The 20162-nt window shown below is 45.6% G+C and overlaps 1 protein-coding gene and 1 pseudogene across 1 annotated transcript in view; one reads left to right on the top strand and one right to left on the bottom strand.

Annotated features, from left to right (window-relative positions):
• LOC148041890 (transducin family protein / WD-40 repeat family protein) overlaps positions 1-20162 on the top strand; it is a 164089-nt gene that overhangs the window by 121891 nt on the left and 22036 nt on the right. The window contains exons 16-18 of the mRNA XM_087698612.1: positions 282-454; positions 665-792; positions 879-996. Coding sequence (XP_087554738.1) covers positions 282-454; positions 665-792; positions 879-996 — 419 coding nt within the window. The remainder of the gene's footprint in view (positions 1-281; positions 455-664; positions 793-878; positions 997-20162) is intronic.
• LOC148041891 (uncharacterized) lies at positions 10204-12232 on the bottom strand (annotated as a pseudogene).

Here is a 20162-nt window from a genome sequence, read left to right as displayed (position 1 = left end):
TGGTTTAATAACTTAGCTGGATTACGATTTCTCTTTTCAAAGTGTATCAATGTTGGACATGTGATTTCTTAGGCGTTAGACTGTGTTTTCAAGTTTTTTGGGTTGGTCAAACTACGGGTATCTCTTTTTGAATCTCTGCTTGTTGTGCAACCATAGATTGGGAAAGCTTCAAGGTGATAGAATCAGTGATGACAAGAAGTCTAATATTTGTTTTCTCATTTGTGGTACTTGAGCCTGATGTGTAGTTAGTGGTTGACTTCAGCAGCTTGAATGCGTAACAGAACTTTCATTTGAAGAAAAGCATCCAAATGAGATGAAGGCGGAGGACTGTGGCAAGGAATTGACTGATGAAAACACCACCACCGGAGCACATGAAACCACTCTACTCTCATCCTACTTTGTACTTTGCACTGAGAGCTCAGTCTATCTCTACAGCAATTCAACTTCTGACCTGGTATTGCCAATGCTCTCTATTGCTCTCGTGGCACACATTTCTAAGTAGCTTGTGAGAAATTGTTTATGATGTATCTGAAGCTGAAGCTCCATACTCAAAGTGAAAGTTTTCCGGGTGAATATTAGTTGTGTAAACATCAACGTTCTTATATTGTTGTTGGACATGGCACAACTGAAGGTGAATCCTAAGTTAAATTTATGTTTGTTATAGATCAACCTTACTTGTGTGAACAAAGTAAATTCTTCCTTTTCTTGCTGCTGGGCATCGACTTTTTTAAGTGAAGCTGCAAATGTTGCTGGACTCATGCTGCTAGATGATACTGGAAGAATGCAGATAAGGTAAGCTGCTTGCATAACCCTAGGATATACTAGAGTTTGTACATAAAGTCCACATCAAGTGATGGATGTGTTTCATCTGCATCCAGATCAATTCCTGATTTGAATGTTGTTAAAGAAATTTCTTTGGCCAAATTGTTCGATTGGAAGGCAAAATCTGCCTCAAACCTACCATTGATAACTGCTCACAATGGACTCATGGCAATTGTAAGTGACTTTGTTTGCTTGTGCTTGGAGGATTAATTATGTCAAGATTAATGGTGGAATTCAGTATTTAGCTTCTACTTTTTGTGCTTTGCTTTTCGTGTGTTCTCTTTTAAAAGTGTGTATCCATAGCATTGTCATCATCCTGAGAGAAGACAAGGCCACAGCTTAAATTTTTTTTAATGTTTTGAGTTACAATACCAGCTTTGTAATGTACTTGTCCATATGAGCATGCATTTTTGTGTGAGAAGAAAACGTGATGAAACTTATGGTGCATCCACTGCTCACTAGCTTCCCTGCTGACTGTCTGTGGGACTGCTATTTGAGCTGCTTGGGTCTGCCACTTGCTTCTTCTCTTCTTTGTATATCCTCTTGTCATCTCTGCTTCTTCCATCTTCCGTCTCCATTGTCATTCCTTCGCCATCACCTCCTGTAACCACTCTCACCTTCGCCTCTGCAGCTGGTGAACCATATCCATCGTCACACCTCTGCTGTCACTGTCAACCCTACCTCTTTTCACAGGGGCTGTTTTAGCCTCAGCAGTTGATTCCATGTACATGTTGGAGTATCACAGGTTGACAACATGTGGATCTGACATTTTGAGCCTTCCTCTAGTGTGCAAGTATGATGTTTCTCATCTCTCATGCAAAGCTCGGCTTGGACTTTGATGCACATTACTCACATATAATGCATATGAAATTGAAACCACCATGTTAAAAGTATTGAGTCTCAGCCCATTCGCTGAGCCTCACACATCTGCTTTTTGTGCTGAATTGCAGTATTTGTGTTCTTTATTGGAACATTCGGTCACTGTGCGACAGGCTGGGATACATCTGATGATTTGATTGCATGCTCTGAATGGCTGAGATACAGAGTCTAAGCTCTCCAAGAGGAGGAATATGCTTAAGTGCTGGCTGGTTTGGATGCTTTGCACAATAATAACTGTTAGACTGATGACTTCTTTGCTTGTCTATGTCAAAAATATGCCTGGGAGAATATTGTGCAATTGATGAATGAGCAATGTCATATGGTTGTGCAGCCAACATCTATTATTCGGATGTTCCTCGAATAATATAGATCTTTGTTGGGCCCACAAGTTCTTTTTGATGCTATTCATTTGAATGGGTGGACTTGATGCAAGCGGATATCCTTGAGGAAGAAGTGGAGGAAGTGCTATCCCATTTACCGTGCAGGAAAAGCTCGGGTTGGGATGGCCTCCCTAATGAGCTATTTTTAGTCAATGTGGAGCAGCTTAAAGACTCGCTAACTCGCCTTTGCTAACATGTGTGGAGTTCCAGATCAATGCCTTCGGATTGGAAGATTGCAATTAATCATTTGCTGGCCAAAGTTCCTTCCCCATGTACTTTGAAACAGTGGAGACCCATTTCTATTATGGGTTCCTTGTATAAAATCTTTTCCAAAGCCATTGCCAATAGATTGCAGAAAGTGTTTCCACAATTGATTCATCCACATCAGTATGGTTTCATTGAGGGATGGAACATTATGCATAAATTTTTGAATGTTAAGATGGCAATTGATTATGCCAAAGCCTTTGGCTAGCAAGTTGTTATGATCTAGCTAGATATTGAAAAGGCTTTTGATCATGTCAGCTGGTCTTTCATGCAATAATTGATGACTACCATGGGCTTTGGTCCTCCATGAGTTCTCTTATTGATACTTTTGGCTGGGACGTAGTGGCACACGTTGTTTTTAATGGGGGCATCATGGATGAGATTGCCTTATCTCGTTCTCTGTGGATTCGCCAATCGCTGAAATCAATGCTATTGGGTGATTGTTTGGAGGAAATTTTTGTGGGACGATGGGGCTTTTATGAAGTAATGCTCCAATCAACAATGGTCCATGACAACCTCTTGGCAAAGGTGCCTTGGTTCTTTGATTGATGTCTTGTTCCTATGGTACGGTGGAGACCAATGGCTCCAATAGGAATGTCTAGTTTCGGTGGAATTGGAGGCTTGCCCTGCTGTGTATTGACGTTTACTAAAGGAAGCTATGGTAGCTATTGGCACGATCTTGGTGCCCTCGAACTTGAGGTCCACTGATTGTCACCGTATGAATATGCTGTGGAATAGTGCTCGCAAGCAGCCTTACTGGTCAAGGCTAAACTGTCCTAGAATGCCATCTTTGCATTACCATTTGAAATGGGGCACCTTTTCTGGTCATTGTTTCTCTTGCGGGCAGTTGGGGTATTTTATGGCTGATTGCTTGGATAAAAAGGTAATTTGAGAGGTGGGAATTCCACCAGCAGTTAACGAAGATCTCATGGTTGGAGGTCTTCCATCAACATAGACAAGGGGGAAAACCTATGTAGTCCAAGGATAAACCAAAATAGGGTTGGATGGATGTTTGTTCGAAAAAGAAACTAAAAGATTAATGTGGACATCTTGACTACTAAGTTTGGTGTTGCTCAGGATTTCTTGTGTACCTATGTGTGATGTAAGGATAAGCAGCCCATGGTGCGTACATTTGCTGATATGCTCTTTTTTTGCCCCATGAAATGCTTCTATTGTGAAACCAGTGTGGATTGCTTCAAAGATCCTCGAGCGACACTTGCTTTTGATAGATGTGGTAAGGTGATCATTGCATGGGATCGGCTTTATCCTAGGTATGTTACAAAGAAGGGGAATGATCCTTCTACCTCTAAATCAACAAGAGAGCGCATGAACTCATTTGCAATATTGGTAGATTTCTTGGATAAGGTAACGCATGAGCTTTAAGTAGAAAAAGTTAAAGTGAGGCATAAACAACCTTGGCCTTGATTTCTCTCTGATTACATATGAAAGTTACTACTTGGAATGTGTGTGGCATTTGCTTGGACAACAAACGATGTGACGAGGACATGAAAATTTGATGCTTTGCTTATGTTTAATTGACATTTGATTAAAGGATTAATCAAATGTGCAATTAAAAGATGCACATGTGTTGCACATGTGAGGTGCAAGCTACTTTTTCCCAGTTGAAGGCCGAAGGACCCTGTGAAAAGATGGGTGTCAAAGGCAAAAGTTGTAACAAGTTACACTTGTTAGATTCTAGGTGAATTTTGGTGTCAGTTTGCCCCTAGGACCATTAATTGGCCATTAAGTGTCAGTGGTGACATTGGGGACTAGGCATTAATTAATGGATTAATGCTTGTCCAAGGGTCAATTAATGCATAGGACCACTTTGGGTTGCAAATGGTCTAACCAATTAATTTTTGGATAGGCAAGGTCAATTTTCTGGGCATGGATTAAGGGCTGAATTAATTTTCAGAATTAATTAATTCTGAAAATTAATTAAATGACTGGAAATTGTTGAAAATGGATTAAGAAAGTTGCCACTTGGCAAAACTTTCCCATGCAAGTGGAGGAAAGGCTAAATAGGGCTGAAGGGAGAGGAAAATCTCGTTTTTTTCATTTTGGAGCCGTTGGAAAGAGGTGTTGGACTGTTGCTGCCAGCTTTTGGGGCCAATTCCCAGCCATTGGAGACCATTTTGGTGATGGAGATTGCATATTCTTGACCTTGGGAAGGTGGCAATTGCTACTGATGCACTTTCTCCTGAAGATCACAGTCTCTGATGCTCCTATTGTTGTTGTTGCATCCGTTTGGGGCTGGTACAGCAGGGCAGCAGCTGATTTTGATCAGTTTTTCGCGACAAATCTCAGAATTTTCTCTCTTTACAGCATTCTCTCATCTCCTTCAGCCTATTCTCAGCCATTCTCAGGAATTCTTAGCCATTTGGAGGAGATTTTGGCCATTTTTGGTGGGTTGATCTGTAATTTCTGCTGTAAATCCTATGCTCAGCCATTCTCAGCAATTCTTAGCCATTTGGAGGAGATTTCCGCCATTTTTGGTGGGTTGATCTGTAATTTCTGCAGTAATCCCTAATTTACAGCAGAAATTAGGGTTTAGCAGTCACCTTGGGATCCTTGCCAGAGATTGAAGGCTCAAGGGACTGAAATCAACAGTTGATAATTGAAGATTATCAAGGGATTTCAGGAGCCAGCCCATCCCGAATTGATTTGGGGCAGCATTTGGTCAGCTAAGGATCAAATTGGAAAAGAAGTCCTTGGTGAATCAAGGGGCAAATGACCCAAAAGGCTTGCTGGTCATTTATGACAGCAAGAGCAATCGGTTAGCAGGAGGAGATTGAAGAATCTCAAGTTGTACTCCTTCCAATTGAATGAAAGCTAAAGAAATACCGCAAGGGGCGCTAGTTTTGGGGCCAACAAGGAGTCTACTGTGTAAGAACGTTATGATAAAGTGTGTATTTCATTTTATGTGCATTTATTTATTTCTGTAATTAACTCTTAAATCAGGTTATCACCACCCATCCCAAGAAGGAAGGTTGGTTTCATGGTTCCGTTACCGGGACACATCAAATCTCTTGATTTGGTGGGCCCGAGGCAATGATGCCTCTCATGATGCACATTCACATGTGAAAGAAGGAAATGCAATGCTTGATCTTGGACAAGGCACGAATCATGGACAGCATGCTGAAAATGTGGTTGAAGGCCAAGATGTTGGACCCTCGATGGAGAAAGAGGATGATGATCAACAAGGGGAAATGGAATTTGATGATGCATTCAAGAATCGAGCGAGGGCAACAGCCAATATCTTTGCTGAATTGGCAAAAGATCCTCAGTTTACTTGGTTTTTGAACACTCCTACGAAGGACAACAAGGGCAAGAAGAGAAAATCCTCTTCTAGAACTTTGGGACAGCAGGATGCACCGAAGAACAAGCCAAAGCCTTCTCAAGATGCTCCTAAAGATGCTCATGGTGAAAAGCAGCTGGTGTCAGTTGGGCAAGAAATGCAAATGCAAGTTCATGATGTAAATGCTAATCCTATGGTTTTTGGACAGTGCTCGCCCATGCCACCTTGGCTCAAGAGTCCCTGGAACCGTCTGACCCGGCCCATAGGAAATTCCATACTAGGCGGCAAAGCTGACCTACACAGGATGAGGAGAAGCACCAACACAAGGCGATGTACGAAGCCGTCCCTAGGACTTGGTTAACCACCAGGGCTCGGCCTGCTAGGGAAAGGTGAGCAGTACTCCAGTAGGTCAGCTTCCTTCGAATAGAGTCGAGGATTGGAAGAAACTGCTGGGTGGGAGTGATGTCGATTCCCACCTAGAACCCTAGGTAACGGATGGTCTACCCTCTGCACACCCATCTAAATCCCAAGTGGACGCCCCACTCTGTGCTAGAGTTCGGGTCTGTAAGGAAACCAACTGACTTTTGCAAGTTGATTTTCGCTCCTGCTGCAGTACAGAACACCTCGAGAGCTAGTCTCACTCTCTCCAACATCAACTCATTGTTCTCTATGTAAAGTGCTGTATTATCTACATACTCTGAGTCTAACAACTCCATTAGCTCTCTCACCGGAAGTCCAAGGCTGCATAACCCACTCACACATGATCTGAGGAAGTGAGACATTGCCTTTCCAAAGAGTAGAAACAGATACGGGGCAGTGGGCAGCCTTGCCGTACTGATCTCTCCAGCCAAAAATCCTTTCCTTACCTACCACCTATGAGAACCCTGTTGGTAGCCGATCTGTAAAGTGTGGAGACCCCGCGGATCCATGCCTAGGGGAAGCCCAACCTCACCATGGTGCCCTCCAAGAAGTCCCAATCCAACCTGTCATAGGCTTTCTGGAAGTCCAAGAGTAGTACAGCCAATCCTTGACCACTATGCTGGGCCCACTCTGCCACCTCAAAGAAGGTAAAGACATTGTCTAGGATGCTCCTATCTTGGACAAAGCTTGTATGTGTGTCATGAATGATGTCCGGGAGCACGGGGCGGAGTCCCCTACCAATCATCTTTGCCAATGTCTTATATGCTATTGACAATAGGGTGATCGGTCTCCACTGGGATAGCTCGAGACGGTCTCCCTCTTTCAGGAGGAGACTAATAAGATCTGCTGATAGACTCCTTGGCATCCGTCCTGAGCTGAAAATCTCCCGGAAAGCCAATAGTATGGTTGCTAGGTTCGAGCGGAGTGCTCTCTCCTCCTCCCATCTCTGCTGCCTGGCCTTTAGGCCTACCTCCTTGCAGATACTGGTTGACTTGATTAGGACCTCTGCAACCTCCTCTGTGATGCGGTCCCTCCTGCCCCGTTCCCTAGTTCAAATCTGCTCAATCTATCTCTTCACCTCCTCCCTCCTGTAGATCGAGTCAAGGATCTGATAGGATGGTGCGTCTAGGGAAGATGCTAGGGGATCAAGTGTTAGGAAAACTGGGCAGTGATCGAACAAAGCGGTGCCAGCCAACTGCCCTATCTGGCCTCCGTGAGAGCATCCCCACTCTCCCACATAGAAGCTGTCCAACTGCTCCAACAAGACTCCACCTAGCCGCCTGTATCCCCACAAGAAGTCCAGCGACCTCTCCCTCCTGCTGGGTCTCTCCAAGCATCGTGTGCTCCTACTACCAGTAGGAAGACCTCCCATGCCTCTTGCTCCTCTGCAACCATGCCGTGGTAGTTTCTACCTCTGCCCTGCTGGTCCTCTAAGGTCTCCAGGATGTTGAAGTCTCCTCCAACAATCCAGGAGTCCACCTTTGGGAGTGCTGTTGCAATCTCCACCCAAAACTTGCTCCGTGCCTTGACCTAAGTAGGGGCATAGACATTGAGGACTCCAAGGCACGAGTCCCCAATATCCAATCTGATCCATAGAACATTCCCTACCACAATCGTCCCATGGTCCCGTACACATGCGGTGAGGCTCGGGCTAATCGAGGTGCATAGACCTCCACTCCTTCCATGGGCACTGATGGAGTGCTCCCAGTAAGCGTGTGAACTGTCGGGAGTACCTATCCTACCCGTTGGGCCGGGGCGGGGGTGAGGTTGTGCTCCTCTAACAGTAAGATGTCGATCCGTCTAGCAAGGGCAGGCTGTAGTTCCTACTGAACAATCATCTTCGTGGAACCACGTGTTCCACTATAGTGGAGGCTGTTGTCTTGATGAGCAAGTTCCCTATATTGGGACAACCCTCAACTCCTTGAGCTCCATGGATGCTATGGATAGACCTCTTCATGATGACTTGGATTCCTTGTTGTCTTCTACAGATTCTTCTTCTACAGATGTATGCTTCCATTGTGGGAAGCTTGGGCATGTTAAAAGAAAATGTTTCTGATGGACTAGAGAGTAGTAGAGACAGAGATTGACTCGACATGAGCAGAGAGTCAGAGATACAGGAGATGCAGTGGGTGGTCTAGGATGCAAGATGTAAGCTCATGGGTAGCCTGTGACTGACTGAACAAGCATCTGTTCGGTGTGGAAGCTGCTGACGAAGAAGAGGAGCTATGATGCATGCGGATACACTTCACTGCCAGCCTAGACGGTGAACTCCATTCCCCCATGGTAGCCCTCGGGCGGTGGACCATGGGGATGATGGATGCACTCGGTGGTACCACCAAGGCATCTATCAGCCAGGCTAAGAGGCGAGACTCTGTGCACTGATAGAAACAGGCCACCTATGGCAAGGGCCACTCTATCACATCCATTGGAGCTCTTCACTGCGGGGGGCTCGAAAGATAATGCTCAGATATGGGACCTCGGCCCCAGCCCACGAGTTGATGTCCATCATGCAACCTGGCCACTGCTGGGAAAAAAGTGTCAGTCCTCCTTCTTCCATCCATTGGGAGATGTGGTCTGCCACTTGGTTCTCCACTTCCTCCTCTATTTGAGTCTTCGTCTAGTCTCCTATGTGAGGTCTGAAGGAAGAAAGCGTAGTTTGGTCCATCCGATGGTGCTAGTAGATGGACCTTGCCGCTCCTTGACTTGCGTACCACGAAGATTCCCACTTCCAGGGGTAGTGGGAACTCTCCATGCTCTGTAACTCTCAGGTAGGACCACAGCCCACTACGAAAAAACTCCTATGGTAGTAGTTGCGCCTATCTCAGAAAGGTGTGACGGGCGGCATGGACAGATGAACTGGTGGTTGTGTGGGGAGGAGGGAGGGGGCTAGACTTCTTGTGGATGGAGGATGTCTGCGTATGGGGCTCCTTACCTCCTGTGGGGGGGGGGGGGTCACCTACACTGCGTGGGGATCAGGCGGGGGTGATGGTGGAGAGGGGGAGGATGGAGGGGTGGTCAGATGCACAAGTCGGGTGTGGGGGGTCGGGCTAGTAGCTCTGGAGGGGGGGCTGTGGGCTAGGGTCGGGGTGGGGGGGGGTGGGCCCTCAGGTGAGGTGGCGTGTGACGTCTCTGTGGGGGGTGGATGTGTAGGCTTGTCGTCTTTCTGGGTGGGGCGAGGAGGGGGGGCCGCATGGCGCTCTGTCGAGGGGAAGACGCTCACTCTCCTGCACCCTGCTGCCATGGCTGTGTCTGAGGGGCTGACTGCAGCCCCCCCTGCCGTTTCCCTCTTTGTCGTCTCTGGACCCATGTAATGCCATCCGCATCCACCTGTGCGCTTGTCGGCGAAGCTGCCTTGGCTCCGAAGCGTGTGCACTCTGTTGCGTGATGCCCAAAGTCATGGCAACGTAGGCAGTGACTTGGCTGCCCAGTCACAATAACCGGCTGCTTGAAAGAGTGTCTGCCTGCCTTGATCTCTAGAAATTGTGGTATATATTCTTTGTCTCTTTCACTACCACGCGTACCTTTGGGACTCCTGTGGCTGTCACTGTGTCCGCGAAAGAGGTGGGAAGAACAGTACTGAAGAGCCACAGGCCGGGGGGGGGGGGGGGGGGAACTGTAGGTGATGGTGACAAGGCTGTAGGCAGGGGCACATGCAGGGGCGACGGGGTGGGGACGACAGGCCGTAGGCGGGGCACACGCGGGCTGTAGGCGAGGCACATGCGGGTTGTAGGCAGGGGCGACGCAACAGGCGGGGGGCAATGGGTTTGGGGGCACAGGCGTGGGGGACGGCCACAGGCGATGGGCACAAGGAGGGGGGACGGCCACATGAGGGGCGACGGACGGGGCCACAGGCGACGGGCAAGGACAGGCAGGGCGGGCGTGAGGGGACAGTCGGGAGCGGGATAGCAGGCACGCATGACGGGCAGGGAGCTACTCCAATCCTTGCTGGAGCTCCAAATAAGAACCGACCCAAACATCTTTGGTCCTCATAGTCTATCATCCATTTGAGAGAGAGAGAGAGAAATGAAATGATACCAAAATGACCTATGAGACCATGAGTTACAATCCTGTGTATGATGGTACAACTGTCTGGGCAAAATATGTAGCACAAAGCAAAATAAGAAAGGAAATTAACTATGGCTATGCTCTAGCTTGAGTAATAATCCCCTGTATCCGCCTATGAAGGTGTCGGTGTCTATGTCGAGGCCTAGGACGTGTGAATTGGCTAATCTGAATGGCTCGATCAATCAATACTCCTTGTCTCTGTGTGGACTGTGGCGATGGGAGAGGCTCTCGTGTGGACTGTGGCTGTAACGGTATTGAAGTCTTCTGAGTCTCCTTTGCAAAGAAGTCTGTGAGCTGCCTTTGCGAAGGGCCTCGGTGTCTTGGAGCAGCTATACTCCTGAGGCGCATGCCACGAAGCTGTCGTATCTCAAGAAGAAAGAGGCCAAGGCCTCGCTAATCGGTAAAATCCATGACTCTGGATAGTGGTCCAAATCTGTCTCTAAAGAGATAGTGGAAATGACCACGGACCTCATAATACGCTGGGCAGCAGCATATATAATGCTCCTCTGTCTCTGGCTCTAATTGGCATATCTGGCATATGTGCTCCTCTGGTGGGATGGATCTATATCTTCCAGTCTCAATCTCTAGCTAATGTGAGGAGGTACGCAACTAGCCAATAGTACATCTGATCCCATGGGAAAGGTGGGTGTCCATGTATCTCAGGCGAACAATGAATCCATCGTCAGTAGTGTGAAGGAAATGCTCGCAGTAGAAAGCCATCTTTGTCCCTAGCTCTTGCCCTGGCATCAACCATGTCTGACTCATATCCAACTGGGTAAGATCCATCCTGATGATCTTGCGAATCTCTAACCTGCTTAGATCAAGAGATGGTGCATCAAGGGAGTACTGGAAGGGGGGGTAACTTGTCCATGCTAAAGCCATCCAACTCGAACCAGGTTGACATCTGTGCATACCAACATGAAGTATCACCCTCTCTGGCAAGTTGCCTGGCGGACTCAAGGGCCAACCACGCATATCTGTGACTGGGTAAGTCCCATAGGCTATGTATGTATGCGACCGATCGGGTGAGGGCTTCTACCACAATCGGTGTAGCTACTAGCTCGGCTCTGATGATCTCATGTGGCACTAAGGCCTTACCTCTGATCATCTTGGATATCATGGACACTAGGGGTTTCTCCATCGACCTCCATCCATCATAAGTGCGCCCTGATCTGCTATGGTGGTCAAGACTGGGCCCCTATATCTGTAGTCCATAAAGTAGTGTGGATGTGACCAGTGTATCGAAGAGCCATAGCTTGGTGCGAGGTTCTTGGAATTGCAGTTGTGAGCACATCCTCTCCAAACCACCTAGTGCTGTGTATCCGTGAGTCAGTCTAGTGTCTGCTGCCTCTCGCATGGAAAAGGTGGGCCCTGTGAACAAGACTCCCAGGTATGTATAAGAATCCACATACTCCAGTTCCTCAGATCCATATGTGAATTTAGGTGCTGATCTCTTGACCCACTGTGGTGTAGTATTAAATACCATCACCTTGGTTTTACCAAGGTTCACTGAAAGCCCACTGTCCCAAGTATAGGAGTGTAATGCGTCCAAGTGTCTCTGTAGACCCTCTGGAGAGTCAGCTATCAATATAATGTCATTTGCATACAATAGGAGAGGTATCCAAGTGCCAGCTAGTGGAGCTCCTCTATCTCCTTCTTGTGAAATGTAATCAGCAATCCCATCAATGTACAAGCCAAACAATGTCGAAGAGAGGGGGCATCCTTGCTTGACCCCAATGGTGGAGTAAATAGGTGCCGAATGGCCCTCAGGTGTTCGGACTCTGCCCACAACTCTCTCATAAAGTGTCAAAATACCCCAACTGAGCTCTTTTGGTACTTCCATGGCATGCAATCTATGTATTAGCCTGTCTCTCGGTACTGTGTCAAAAGCTTTGCGGAAGTCCACAAAGCAGCAGTAGGTCCGTCGGCCATGGGCCCTTCCCTCCTCAATGATCGCTTTGAGTGTGAGGATGTGATCCAATGTGGAGAAGCCTCTCCTAAAGCCAGCGTGTCCCTGTGCTCTAAGACCCCACATCTCTGCCCACCTGCTTAACTCATGCTCAAGGATGGAAGCATATAACTTAGCCAATCTATGTCCAACCATGATAGTCCGATAGTTACTGGGTAGAGTAGGGTCCCCTGACTTGAGGATGGGCACAATAGTGTTCGTGCTTCAGCTTTCTGGTAGGCCTTCACACACGGCTCTGTTAAACATGTAAGCTAGGAAACCTACCACCAAAGCTCTAGCATGGATCAAGTGCTCGGCTACTAATCCATCATGATCTTGTGCCTTTCCTCTGCTAAGTCTGTCAATGGCCTCTCGGACCCTACTTTCTGTAAAGAAAGCGGTGGTCTCTGGGCAAGGCTCAAGTGGGTCAGGAAGAGATGGCTAACTCTCCACAGTATAAAGACTAGCTGCATACTCCTCACATACAGCAGTGGACGTAATAGGTGTGGTCGCTTTCCTCTGCTAAGTCTGTCAATGGCCTCTCGGACCCTACTTTCTGTAAAGAAAGTGGTGGTCTCTGGGCAAGGCTCAAGTGGGTCAAGAAGAGGTGCCTGACCCTCCACAATATAAAGACTAGCTGCATACTCCTCACGTACAGCGGTGGACGTAATAGGTGTGGTCGGGCAATGCTCTCTAAAAAGCCTCTAAGCCTCTCGAGAGTCCTGGCTCAAGAATAACTGATATAGGTCTCGCTCCAGCTGGGCCAAGAATGTTCTCTTCTTCCACCGTGTGAGGCGTCTAAAGAGTATCTGTGCCTGTCTGTGGATAGCGGACCCCAATGCTATCTCTCTCTGTAGCTGTGCTTTGGTCTCACGGCACTCATCATCATACCAGCTATTCCGGGGTGTCACCCCGGTGAAGGCTCTCTGTGTAGGTTGTGAGTGTGGGAAGGCTACACCTGCAGCGAAGTGTAGGGCCTCACTGAATTGCTGAGTTAGCTCCTGTAATGGAACGTCGGGGTCTGCATCATCTAACAATCTAAGGATCTCTGCCTCATAGGTATCCTCTGTGTTTCTGGAAAAGAGGTATCTCGGGTGTCGGTGAGCTGTATGATGGGTCTGCCCAAAACTAGCAAGCCAATCCCTCGCACTGACGAGGATAAGTGCCTAAGGATGATAAAAGTGAGTGTATGTGCCAATCATGTGTTGAATATGTGAGAGGCAAAAAAAATGGTGGGCTTAGCAAGACAAGCAAAGCAAGCAAGCAAGCAAAGGTAGGGAAACTGCCATGTGTTATGCTACGAATATGGTGGATCCTAGAGTCGACCACTCCAAAAGACCGAAAAGGGATAAATGGGCTCCATTTTTAGTCTGAAAAAATGGAACATACTTCGGATCTTGCTCTCCAAGAGGGGGGCCCATCCCTGATGGAGGTCTCAACGGCCCTACAACATCATCAGACTTACGCGCAACATCTGAAGAGTGAAATCTATGCATACCTTCATTTAGAAGCTTTTCTTGAAGGGCAATTCTTCGGTCGAACTCCTCAATCTTCTTTTGTCGATAGGCTATGATCAGTTTATATTCCTCAGAGGTCAGCTTGCCTATCTTTTCTTACATGTACTCAAATGTTTCTCCTACCATGTCGGAACTTTGTGGAGCAAGCTAATCGGCCCACTCTCGCTCGGTTCTTGGCATAGGCTGATCTGGACACTGAATCGGTGTTGATGTGTTTGAAGTCATTTGAACCTATTGTTGTTTTGGCTTCTTGCGAAGAGCTTTCTGATCAAAGGCCTAGGTTTCTCAGAGAGTACCAGGCTCTGATACCATGTAAAGAAAAATACCCTAATACAGAAACATAAACAGAAATCGTACGACAAAGCAGAGACTGATAAAAAAAACATAGTTAGGGTTAGGGTTAGAGTAACTCAGAGACAATGAACACAGTGAATAAATGAAATGATATGACTACTAATAATACGATGCTCATGTAGCAAACACACTATGCAGTGAATGAATATTGAACCTCGAACTCCTGTATCTCTAGGATTAGGGTAGGGGTAATGAGCTGGAGAGTGTGTCGTACTCCGAATGGATCTCGAATCGCAGCAAGATAGCCTCCGGATGTCGAACACTAGCAAACGCAGCAGTGAGAAGTTGGATCTGATGCAGACAGCAGTGAGGAGAGAGAAGACTAAAAATGGAGCCTGCAGGAGAGAGAGAAAGACTAAAAACAGAGTCTGCAGGAGAGAGAAAGACTAAAAACGGATCCTGTAGGAGAGAGAAAGACTGAAAACGCAGGCAGGACAGCCGGCAGGAGAGAGAAAGACTGCAACGACTGCAGACAGGAGAGAGAAAACTGTCAAGGCGGTAGGTGGAGCCTACAAATGCAGCAGTTTGCTAGCATGGCAGGCTATACAACAGCAGTGCAGATGAACAGCAGTCGGTCGTCAGATAGAAACAACAGCAATCAGCGTGTGGAGGGTTGAAAACAAGCGCTAGACTGTAGGGAACAGTGATGGACATCAAGGGCTGAGATATCCTCCGTGACCGGGGTGTGGGCAGCAAGCTGGTAACACCTAAAACCTGCAAAAACGAGATTGTGAAAGAGTCGAGGGCTGGCTGCCAATTTATAGAAAATTAGGGTTCTAGGTCCTTTCCCACTTAACTTTCTCGATCTGCTTCCCCTTTTTGGGGTTTTGGCTAAAAAAGCCTAAAATAAGCATGTTTTGGGGCTGTTTAAGTGGCTAAGTGCATTTCTTAGCACAACACAGTCTGCCCTTGCTTGGTGATACGTAGTCTACCCTGTAGAGAGCCTTCCTCAATAGCAATAATGGCCTCCCTCAACAACCATGAAGAAGAACAAACCTGTGCCTAGAAGGAAAGGCAGATTATTGACGAGCAATACTGCAGATTGTAGATCCTCTTGGTGCCCTTGTAACTTGCCTTACACACAGTGAAAGAGAGTAGACTTGCCCAGCATGCACGTGCGCGTGTACACACACACACACACACACACACACACACACACATATCTATATATATATATATATATATATATATATATATATATATATAGATATATATATATATATATAGAGAGAGAGAGAGAGAGAGAGAGCCAAGTTGGGAATAGTTACTAGAGTTTTCCAATTCTCTGCTAGAGGAGTATGTTGAGCACAATCATCGAGCCATTCCTTTTGTGCAGAGCCTGAGATTTTGGGGGCACAGATGAATACTGGAGGTTCTTCTCTCTTTTTTGCCTTCCACGAGTGAGATGTCATTCTTTTTTTCATCGGTTGGATACTTGTCCTCACTCGGATCCATGAGATTTTTGCTCGTCTATGTGGTTTCTATGAGGTTGTCCTCCGTTCTCCTTTGGCATGAGATTTCCTTCTTGCCCAGCAGTTCCTCTTCTTTTAGAAGCAGTTAGTGCACATTGTTTCATGGCGTCCCACGGCCGACTTCCAATGTTTGCTCAAGCAAGCTTATCCGATTGGGTGGAAGTTGAATGTTGCTTGGCAGTTTATTGGGCCCTTTTAAAGGATGCTATTGCTGTAGTGGGTCATGTGTTGGTGGCCCTTAGGCTAAATGCAGCCAACAGAAATCGTTTGTTCATGTTGTGGGACAAAGCCAGAAAGAGACCTGACTAGTTGTGCCTAAATCACAGTGGTATGAGGCCTCTTTGGTTTCGGCTCAAGTGTGGAGCTTTTGTTGGCTGTTGTTTCTCTTGTGGCCAATTGGGTCACTTTGCAGCTGAGTGCCTAGACCGCAAAGGTAACCCCGGTGGATTAGTCAGTGGATATGGTTCAAGGTACACCACCTCGCTTTGTCGACCAGCACATTGTTCAACCTAATCAGTCTAAGGTCACATAGTCGGCCCCTATATGTCCTCTACACAAGGATGGACAGAAGCTCAATGGACTAAAGGTAAAGTCGAGGCCTCGGTACCCATGGTACATCTTGATCCTTCCCTATCATAGGACCCCCTTCGCACGTATTCGCGTCGCCGAGACAAGTCTTGTGATGCTCTTGTTGTTCGAGTTTCTACTATCTCCAAGGATCCACAACTCCCCAAACAACAACAGTCATAGCAGCGTACCCGCGATCCTCCGACTCAACTCAGTTTTGATGTTACGGGTTGAGTCATCACACCTTGGGATAGCAAGTACCCAGGCTCTACTTTCCACCTTCGAGATGGACCTTCTTCCTCATGGGCCGAGTGTTAAAGTCCCAATCCTTCTGCGGTGCTAGGAGACTTCTTTGAAGATGGAGTTTTGGAGACATTGGCAGCAAAGGCCCAAGCCCATGTGGCCAAATTCCGTCAACACTCTTAATCCTTTTGGTTTGTGCAGTCTCAGGGCGTCTCTTGTATTCTCGTCCTTCTGCACGTATTGAATCTCTTGTACTTGGTTCATGTATGATGGCCTAGAGCCTGCTTGTACTCAATAATCTTGTTATCTTGTACTTTTTTTTCGTAATTAATATAATTAACATTACAAAGATAGAGAGAGAGAGAGGAGGTCGGTGCAAGCCTAACCCACCTTGTTCTTTTGTGCACAATGATTCGGTAGTAGCTGGAAGAGGACAATGGACAATAGTTGAATACAGAGATTCGGCATCATGCCAGAGCTCAACACAGACTTCATAGTTCAAGTGGTGGATGCCTTGGGGCCTGATGCGGATGATGAAGAGCGGGAAGAAATGGTTCCTTGTACGGAGATGGCTGCCCCCCTTCTGATGTCGAGCCTGGAGCTGATGTGCAAACCCTAGTTAAATGCATTGAACATGTCTTCAATGCAGTGATGGAATGTAGTGAGCATACCCTTGATGATGTTATGACTGATTCTCAAGCCTCTCCACAATCCGAGCATGGTACTCGTTCTTATGTGCAACTGACTTTTGTGGTTGAGGAGTCCCAGGACTTGGATTGGGGACATATCGAGGAATTCACCAGTACATTGTTGGGTAAATATGTTTGGCACAATCAAGAATGCTTTCCAACCCAAGATAAAGAGGATGTGTTGGATGCTACTATGGATACCAATAGTATTTTGTGCTCATTTTTAGTTTTTATAAAAGAGCGGTCATTCTCTTTTTCATGGATAGCATCACGGTGCTCTCTTTGATCTGCTTGAACTCCATTTTGCAGGGCGATTGTGTAGGGGAAATTTTCCCTGGCCTATGAGGCTTCTATAGATATTGCTCAAATCGACAAGGTTATACAAAAATTTTCATAGAATATTAACACACAAGCTACTAAAGATACAATACATGATTTTAGGCTTCTTGTACTAAAGATAACTATATGGATTTAGTCATGAATTTTGGATAAGGATAGTGTGTAGTATGTAGGAGGTTTCTTAAATGTATCCAATGCCAAATAACTTTCAGGGAGGTTAGGCAGTTACTTGATCTCATAATTGTCTTGATGAGATCAGTTGGCTACCATTACTTGATCAGGTTGAAGGACCTTGACAATGGAACTGTAGACTCACTAATTTAGAGACATTGTCTCGTTGTCAACATAAATTGTTATAGAGTTTGACTAGTTGAAGTCTTTTTGCCCAACGCAATGCCCATAGACTATATTTGACACCACTTGTTCGGTTGGTAAAACTAGGTAGATAAGTAGGTGACTATCTCCATTCTTCATGTAAGGTCCAACATTTAGGGTCGACAGACTAACACATATAGGAATAAAAATATTTTCCACGATGTGGAAAATTTCCTCTCTCAAAGAGATAGGACATTGATTTCCTTGTTGATGAATAGTTTGAAACATTCATGGAATAGTTGCAAATCATCTTACACATAATTCTTATAGTGAACAACATAATTTACTTAATTTTTTTTCACATAAGGCTAATAAATGTTTTATTAAGATATGATCAGTTAATTCTTGGTTTAATCTTTCCCTTAGATCCTATTGGTATACGTGTCCTATGAAATTACCTCAAGGATATTCTATCGGGTAATTTGACCTTATGGTGGCAGTTACGCTAGTTCATAAACTTTAGTTGATCTATTATTATTTACTTGTGCTACGGATTGTGGATATCTAGGTGCTGCAACAATACATTTTGTCGGATCATTGATGAGCCATTCTTTGGAAGACTTGTGTTAAAGCCTTATTATGGCTGGGAAGAACTTATGCAATCAGTTTGACCTGTCAAGCAACTACATCATGAAGTACACCTGCCAAGGAAACTTCAATGGAGTTTAGTGGCCATCCACTTTAAAGATGTTATTCCTTGATAGCTCAACATTCTTGTGATTATGGCTGATAAGTCCACATTCCCATTGCCAAAGTAAGCAAGACTTGTGCATGGAAGGTTAGGCCTTGTGGAAGGGCCTGCAATTGGAGATGTTACATCTAGACTAGTAACCCTCGAAATGGACTTTTTTGGCCCGAGCCTTTATCAATAGCTGCACAAAGAGATTCTTGTAACATAGAAAAATAGCCTAACGGCAATGATCTAATTGTTGATCTGTTGAGCTTTCCTGAATCATCTCTAATAGGGGTGGATGTTTCTAGCACTTAATGTCCCATTCAAGGGGATTGCCTCCTTTGACCATCATGCTTCACTTTGTAGAGAAAGATTGGATGCTGCTGGGGAAGTGATGGCATTGCTGCGTTCACTTCTGGTTGATCCTTTAGATGATCATATTTTGGTTTTGGTATCTTTGCAATTGCTAGATCTCATTAAATACTTTCAGCTATAGTCTTATCCCTAGGCTACGATTATTGTCATGTCATAGGTCTTGCAAAATAACTTCCAGACTCATAAGTTTTATTGTGGTTTTCATGCCTCTTTTGCAAGGGACAATGTATTAAGGCTACAAAATTTTGTCCGTCAAATGGTCATGGATCCCCAAGCTATTGTGCAAATTTGTAGCAAATATTTTATGGATCTAGTTGGATTGCATTCACACATTTTAGACAGAATAACAACAGCCTGGTCTGTTTTATGATTTGATTGAGGATCAAGTCCCGCTTGACATAGCCGCAAGTTTAGATGCAGGCATATGTGAGGATGAGATGATTGATGTTTTGGTACATGTTTCCAAGGATAAAAGCCTACGTTGGGATGATCTCACCAATGAGTTCTTTTGCCAAATAGGCAAATCAGTTGGTGGCACTCTTGACCATTATGTGTTAGCAAGTCTGGGTAACTGGGATTATGCCTACCTCATGGAAGGAGGGTGTTATTAAGTTGATTTCAAAGGTGCATTTGCCTTTTGATTGTAAGCACTAGAGACCTATTTGTTTGATGGGTAACATGTATTAAGATCTTTGCAAAGGTGTTGGCTAATAGACTGCATGAACACCTTCCTAAAATTGTGCATCCTTCTCAATATGGGTCTATATAGGGGAAGAACATTATGCTAATATCTTAAATGTGCAAATGGGAATTGATTATGCCCAACATACAAATAATGAATTAGTAACGATTCAGCTGGACTTAGAGAGAGCGTTTGATTACCTTGAATGGTCCTTCATAGCCCAACTCATACAAGAGATGGGGTTTGGGCCAAGATGTCCTACTTGATTCACCCTATCTGTAGGGGATCTTCCTTGAGAGTCATGGCTTAATGGTGGTGTTACAGAGCAATCTTTGTAGAGCCATAGAGTTATGGGACTTGTTTGCATTGACTTTAGGGCTTGTATTAATACCACTGAATGTGCGCTCATCAATTGCATAGAATGAGACTTGCTTGCATGATTTCATATTATTGCCATTGCTTCCTTGGTCAAAGACTATTTGTGAAAAATCAAAGAATCTATTCATTTCATGCCCTAGAAGGACTCTATGCATTTTGTAATGTCTCAGAGATTTTGGAATCATATGTATACACCTAAAAAAAGGGAGGCAAACAAATTGTTAATGTGGAGACTCACATGCTAGCACTCCAAAGGTCATTGTTTGAAGCTACGTGTCTTGGTCAGCAGCCTTGGGTTTTTGTAGTGAGACTCTTTCTTCAAGACACGAGCATCATGCACGGAAATACTAGAATTCATGCCTCATGATGGCATGCTCTTAATGCTGATCAGCGTGTCAGCCTCAAACCTTCCATGTTATTGA

Source organism: Lygodium microphyllum, chromosome 1, assembly GCF_053477565.2.
Source record: "Lygodium microphyllum isolate KBCC chromosome 1, Lygodium_microphyllum_v1.1.10, whole genome shotgun sequence".
Taxonomy (NCBI): domain Eukaryota; kingdom Viridiplantae; phylum Streptophyta; class Polypodiopsida; order Schizaeales; family Lygodiaceae; genus Lygodium; species Lygodium microphyllum.
This window is presented reverse-complemented; position numbering and strand designations above follow the sequence as displayed.